Here is a 7,675-nt window from a genome sequence, read left to right as displayed (position 1 = left end):
AGAGAGGATGGGTGGGGTCATAACTGCTGATGTCGAAGTGTTCATTGTGCTCTTCCATATCTGCATAGAGATCTGCTGCCAAAACTACATTTGAAGCTTTCAAAATTTTCGATTGTGATTTTACAGCAGTCCACTTGAAGAAAACATGTTTGTTTCTCAATCAACCAGTGTATGCTGAATTTTCGTCTTTATATTTATCAATGATAGTCATGTATGATTTCCATTACCAGTTTATAAGAGAAATGTACATGTATGTCAACAGTTTTCAGTTACTGTTTACATACACCGACTCTCTGTGGTATTGGATCCAAACTTCAGACCTGTTTTGCAGGTATGCAGAGAGGAAAGAGCACGCTGAGCTTTTCAACTCCCGCATTTATGACCCCACCCATTACTCAATCACTGCCGCTGTTTTCCTATTTCTAACTCCTACAGACACGCTCTTTCCTTTGCCAATCTCATCGACCGATCAGAATGTCTAAGGTTTGGGTGATGTAAGGCTCTCATATGCCTTTCATCAAATGATAACTAGATAATGGAGGGTATGTGAACGAACACCGTACTGGTATGCACAGGCGTGGTGCAGTTTCGGAAAATGATTTTGTCCAATGGGCGAGTTGGGTTTCACGTCGCTATCAGCAACATACCAACAATATCACGGAGGGGGACATCGGTCATTCACACATGGATTCTGTACAAGGTTGGGGGGTGAACTAGGCAAAGAAACTTCTCGTGGGTTAACTGCACGCACACAATCACCTTAGAAATATGTAGGTCAATGTTCTCCTTCTGCACAGAGACGCGTATACTCCTGATTTTAGTCTCATTGTGATATACCGTTTATGTGGTGCATGGGTTGCTTTGAGTTGTAACTTGGGCGGGTGGAAGTCACCTTGAAACGTCATTCTTCACAGTCTTCCGGTATCTTATCGGTAAGTATCGATCAAAATTATTTCTAATATAATATTTTAATATAAACGATTCACTTGATCCCTTCGATTTGCTGTTGGATTTGTTTGTGACGAGTGCCATCGATGAGGCGGGACACGCTTACCTTTCCGCAAACGCCTGGCATCATCACCATTTAATAGTGTGAATTAACAATGCCATTTAGAAAGTGGTAAATGAAGCCATCAAAGCTTTAATAAAAATGAAAGTCCGACAACTGGTAGTCTAGATGAAGTACTTTGTATGTATCCCTTTGACAAGACTTAGTGCAAATTGGCACGGCTCCCATAAGGTACACAAAGTACGTGATCTAGGCTACCATTTGTCGGACTTCCATTTTTGTTTTTTATTAATATGGAAAGGGTCGTTCGGCTTTTCTTAACTTTCCACTCACCAGGGTCAGGTTAATACGATTAAGATGTGAGATATTATGTGTATACTCGTGTCAGTAGTTCCGTCTTTTCCGTCACCGTTTCCTTCAAGTTAATTCATTAATTGATTAATTCCTACTACTACTACTACTACTACTACTACTACTACTACTACTACTACTACTACTACTACTACTACTACCACCACCACCACTACTACTACTACTGAAGCCGTGTCATTTCATACACTTAGTGATTGTCCAAAAATAGTAAGAAAAAGAAACATATTTCATTAATGTGTCACATGTTATATAAATCGGTGCATGAGAACTCAATAAAATACACGATAAAACATCCGCCCAAAAGGACGATGAACCTCAAGTTACACTATACCACATACCTATAAAAGAGAATGGTATCACTATTCGCTACAAAGAGCTTTACAAATTTGTCATTACTAAGTAAGAATGTGACCTGGTCAATGTGCGACAGAAGACTGTAAAATGGATTAACAGTCAATACATCTTTCTATAAATTATATTTCAGGCCAGAATAGAATGGACAACTGATCAGCAAATGAACTTCATCTTCAATGGAGTCACTGTCACATAGTGAGTGAGTGAGTTGGATTTAACGCCGCTTTTAACAGTATTCCAAATATATCACGGCGTGTTAGCTTTATGTGGGAGGAAAGCCCGAAGTGATGCAGGTCTCAGACGTTTACCACTTCGGTCAAACCCACGAGCACGGGTATGCTGTTGACAAACCTAAAAACATGAAGGGGGGAACCGGGATTCGAGCCCACAATCACAGGTTTCTGGCGTGCCCAAGGGACGCAACTCTGCACAGCGAATCGCGGCGCCTGAGATGACTTGTGATTTCAGTCACATAAGAATTGGATGAAACAGAAGATACTTTTATGTGCTAGGAGATAAAGTAGACTAGGAGACATTAATTAACAGTGTTACAAAGCTTGATGTGTTCTGTGCTTACTGACTTTTATGAAGTGTACTAATCCATCAGTTTATGGTTAACGAAACTGCACATTTACAACATCCACCTTGAATTTTGTAATCGCATTACGGGACTGTTTCTGTTTATTAAACCGTTTGATTACCGTGGCCACAGCTTATGTCAACTTATGCCTTATTAGTAACAACATTGACGATTCCGTCAGTTGTCTACTCCGGGTATGATGCTTGACAGGCATTCATTGAATGGAATAGGACCAAGACCTGCAAGTGGTTGATGGTACCCATAAGGAAAAGCTACATACATTGAGTCACATACATTCTGTTTCATACAAAAGTTAAAAACATTAACTGCTCTTTTGTTTATTCATAATGTCGAGATCAAACGTCGGTTCACAACAACGAATGCAATGCTATTTAAGGATTCTCTTTTAGATTTGCTATTGATTGATCCCTTGCAGACTATCCGAAGAGCTGTTATGCATAACAAGATAGCCCATACAGTACAAAGACGCTGCAGCCAAGTACACATATCATGATCAGCCAATGAAAACATTTGTCACGTATCGCTGCACCGTTGAACCGGTAGCTTTAGGCTACGCCCTAAATAGTTTTGTTTTGGAATCCGATTAGGAGATTGTGATTTCAGCAGTTTCACTTGGGCATTTAAATACTTAATGTTATCGATATTTGCAACACAATCTCAATCAATTTACTTCCACGTTAACCCTTTTTAATATGTTTTTAAAGCTTGGATCGTAATACTATGTTCATGACTTCAGTTACTGGATGGTCTGATTCTGATTCGATTATTTACAGGCATCCGTGATATAGCTGGAATATTGTAATTTTAAACAAATCTCACTTACCAACCTATCTCATGTATGTTTTCATTGCAGGAGCAATGGCCTACGTATACAGTCTAAGACTTGTCGTCTTGCAGTGTTGGATATATTACCTACATGCAGCGGTGACAACATTCTGCACACCTACATTTGATGGTCGGTACGGAGGAACGTTACTGAACTGTAGTGGGCTTCATCTCAAGTCCGTGCCTGTAAATCGGGGACGTAATGTCACCAGCCTCGACTTGAGAAACAACCAGCTGCAGTCTCTGGATAACAACAGCTTTATTTCATACCCCGACCTGAAAGGTCTCCAGTTGGACAACAACGTGATAAATCATATGGATTCGGGGGCTTTTTCTGGGATACAGGGCCTCGAGACACTAAGTATGAAATCGAATAAATTAAGAATGGACACCAATACCTATCCAGATGACATCTTTGTCCCCCTAATAAATGTAAAGGAACTGCACTTGAAAGGGAACGATGCATATGCCGTGGGTTTTACAATGATATATCCAGACAAGGCATTCAGCAAACTTGTGAACCTTCAGTATTTATCCCTGGATAGCTCAGCAAAGATAGTATTTAAAAGTGGATTTGAGAAACTGATAAATCTTCGAACTCTTGTGCTTGGATCAAGTGCATTATATAATGACAAAGAAAACAGTTGTAGTCTGAAGGAAATAGCAAATGACACATTTAGTTCATTTCGATCAACAAATCTCTCTACTCTTATATTGGATCTATGTAATCTTTTTCATATTGAAACATATGCATTTGAACCATTGCATAATTTATCGATTCTTTCGATGGAAGCTGTTGATTGGTTAAATCCTACTGCGGCATTCAAGTCATTGGCTGGTTTACGAGGAAGAAATATGACGCTCCTGAACATGCGCCACGTATTTGTCTCAGGGCAAATGACACAGGATGAACTGGCTATGACAATGCTAACAAAGGAGACAGTACAACACTTGGGTGATATTTGTGTTGAAGTGGTTGACATAAGCGATAATCAAATTTACTATATAGAAACCGCAGGTCTTTTCGATTCACTTTTTTCGACTTGCATCAAGCACTTTGATTTATCAGATAACAGGCTCATTGGACGAGTATCAATGTATGACTTACATAAATTTTCGAATTTGGTTTACATGGATATCTCAGTGCATGTGACGTCTCAAAATAGATTTACATCCTCTGGCCTCTTGTCCTCGTCTTTAAGTCGTACTCCAGATGGACATTATAACGTACAGCTCCCTAAAACCCTGCAGGCGTTCAATATCAGTAATATAAGCACAGTAGGAGAAGTGAATGCAGGAATTCGTTGCTGCAACTGCACCAGTTTGCGTGTGCTTGATATATCATTTTTAGAAATGAATTCATTTAACTATCCATTGTTGGGCCTTGAGCATCTCTCAGAAATAAATCTGTCGGGTAATGATATTAGAAATATTATGGGAGCATTTTTTGATACTTTTAGTGGGTTACGAATTCTTAAGTTGAATTATGTGAATGCTGACAGTCTTTTCCTCACAACAAAAGGCAAGTCACTATTTAAGAAGCTAACAAATCTCCAAAACATACATCTTACACATTCATCAATAGACTTTTTGCCAAATGACATATTTTCCGAAAACTCTGATCTCAAACACATCAAGCTATCTAATAACAATTTCAAAGATATACCTTTCGATCTCTCTCACTGTCCCAAACTGTCCTCACTTGATATGGCTTACAATTCTATTTCTACTCTAACTCCTCCCGAACGCGGTATGCTGCAAACATTGTTTCAGAACAATAACATGTCATTGTACCTTCACGGCAATATACTAGCGTGCGGCTGTAGCAGCATAGATTTTATTGAGTGGTTGCACAGTGCCCCCCTGAACCTTGACAGGGATGAATACGAATGTGTTGCTGAGAATGGAAGTCTTACGACGACACTGACTGTGTTCCTCAATAGAACAATGGTTTGGAGAAAATGCATTGGTAAACTACTTCTCTCTGTGACTTTGACAATTACAATGTTACTAGGCTTTGTACTGGTCTCGTCGATTCTTGTTCATATGAACTGGACAAAGGTGCAACGATACATAATCAAAGCATTAGGACTTGTTAATGAAGAACCGCAGGCGAAAAGAGAGGATTTCCATTATGATGCGTACATTGGGAGTTCGGAAACGGACTGGATCTACGTATACGGGGAAATGAGAGACATGTTGGAATTAAGGTTTGGATTACGTCTTTTCTTGCATCATCGAGATACTGTGCCTGGTGGAAATATCGCTGAAGACATTATTAACGGGATACATTCTAGCTGGAGAATAGTCCTTGTCATATCTCAGGACTTTCTGGACGGAGACGAGGACGGGTGGACAAAATTCATCACTCGACGGAGTGTTTATGCTTGCAACAACATGGACAATAGGATCATTGTCCTTCTTTTAGGCGATGTGAATATTGGGGATTTACCAGAGGACTTACTGGAAGTGGTGCCGGAAGAACACATACTGGAGGTGGAGGAAGACTGTGACGCTTTTAACCCGGTGTATGAACAAATAAGAATGTTAATCATGAACAGATAATTAATTACCCTGGTAATGTTTATGGATTCACCTGGACTGACGGTTTCAGCTGCGTTTCTTTTGTGTATATGTTGCTGCTTATCTTGGGTATGCGTTGATTTTATGAACATTCAGGATTTCAAAATTAGTTGTATGACATGATAAATTGACCAGATATGATATATTATAGGATAAATTGTAAGAGATGTTACATTCTCTAATCCATAGTGAGTTCCTTTCCAATAAAGGAGACATGTAATTTTATTACAATTTTTAACGGATGTGATCAATCTGCAGATGTATGACAAGAGGGAACATCTCGAGTTTCCTATCGTGAATTTCCCCTTCATATCGCGCAAAATACTTACGTACTCCAGAGCATGTACATTTTATTCAAATGTCATTGAAACACATTTTGTTGGCCTGTATCGGGTGGTCAGGCTTGGTGACTTTGGTGATAGTGTGGCATGGTGCCCTGACGACGTGGATCATTGCTTATGATACCAATCACTGTCTTGTCTGGTCGTCGTATGGCAGCATTATTAATAATTCCGAGTGCGGCATAAGGCAACACGCAAACATTGACTTTTCCGAACCCAGCCTGATTATTTTCTGATTATTATTTTTTGGCTTTTGAATTAATCCGATTGACAATTCACTCAAATGTGTCCACCTTTATGCAAGTTTCAAATTGATATTTGAAGAAATCATATCAAAAGTGATCAAAATTGCTTAGTTAACCTAAAGCTACAGTGCCCTTTTGCTTATTAGGTGTTGGCGGCGATATCAGAGGCACTGTAATGTGTGCGAGTGTCTGGGTTGAGATACTGTCTTGGCTGCTGCCTGACGTTCTCAAACGAGTGACAGTTGGTCCACGCCATCTGAGAGTTTCCTACCCTACGCGACGAATGGCACAGGCGTGAGATGATGTCAAGTTTGAATAAACAAACCCCACTCATTCTACCTATGTTATTATTGTGCCAGTGCATCGGAATCACCTTATGGATGAAACATCCCTGCACGTTTACATACCCTGTGCTTGCATCAGGATTTGAGAATACCTTCCATGAATGTAGAATACGCTACATGATATACAGTTGTTGTGACTGGTGGATGATTTCTACGCAAATTTAAAAAAGAATAGTATCAATAAAGTATCACAAAACGCCAATCGTTAATCACCACTTTTGTCCTGAAAGTAGATCAGAACTATACCTATCTCTGTAGTTTCATGGACCGGCAAATGTGATTGTTCGTCCTTAATTAGCTGAGTGGTGTTTACCACATCATTTCCATCATTCGTGTTTAGTTTTTACTTTTACAACTTCTTGTCATACCTAGCTGATGCACCTTCAGCTGCAGTTATATAATGCTCGAGGATTGCCTACTGCCAACTTGTATTTTTATAGGCCACTTATTAGACTCAAATTCCACACTTGTAAAACATCCACATTGTCCTCACACAGTAAAACAAACCAAATGCGTGTTCCGAAATCATCATGAGTGTAACACTGAGTCCCATGGGAATCTTTTGTTACGAAACTCATTTAAACAAAATGATAATAAAATGAAATTTTACCAATCAGTCGACACGAAAGTGAGTCGTCAAGAGCAACAAGCCGACTGTAGGTGTAAACACCATGTCTTTGCCACTATTGCTTAACGTTCACGGCACATTCAGCAAACGACGCATTTATTAGTTGAAACTACCCACCCAAGTTTCAGACAACCTGGCACACTCAGAAAGGATTTCGAGGCCTGCGTTGTGAGCCGCATTAATATCAATGTGTGGCACGTTCAACTTGTTCGAGGGAGTTCAAAAGCTCGCAGTTCTTTGACAGTGTGTTATATAAAGAACAAATATGAATATGTAAGCAGTGAGAGTACCACGGGATATGTGCGGTAAGGACAACAACCTGACTCAATAGTGGGATCGCTAGTGGTTAAAACGTTTGTCGCGCCGACGGCCC

The 7,675-nt window shown here is 39.8% G+C and overlaps 1 protein-coding gene across 2 annotated transcripts; it reads left to right on the top strand.

Moving 5' to 3' along the window:
• Positions 1-490: 490 nt before the first annotated feature.
• Positions 491-6,827, top strand: LOC124110280 (toll-like receptor 4). Of its 2 annotated transcripts, none has more exons than XM_048384009.1 (2): positions 491-700; positions 3,190-6,827. In XM_048384009.1, exons 1-2 carry the CDS (start codon positions 568-570, stop codon positions 5,724-5,726), a joined length of 2,670 nt encoding a protein of 889 aa, XP_048239966.1. In that variant the 5' UTR covers positions 491-567; the 3' UTR covers positions 5,727-6,827. The 2 variants fall into 2 exon arrangements, with proteins under 2 accessions (XP_048239966.1, XP_046325483.2); XM_046469527.2 differs by lacking the exon at positions 491-700 and adding an exon at positions 807-932.
• Positions 6,828-7,675: the final 848 nt, after the last annotated feature.

This window comes from Haliotis rufescens, unplaced genomic scaffold (genome assembly GCF_023055435.1).
Source record: "Haliotis rufescens isolate VD_foot unplaced genomic scaffold, xgHalRufe1.0.p SCAF_5, whole genome shotgun sequence".
NCBI lineage: Eukaryota > Metazoa > Mollusca > Gastropoda > Lepetellida > Haliotidae > Haliotis > Haliotis rufescens.
Note: the sequence above shows the minus strand (reverse complement) of the source record. Positions and strands in the feature narration are given on the sequence as shown.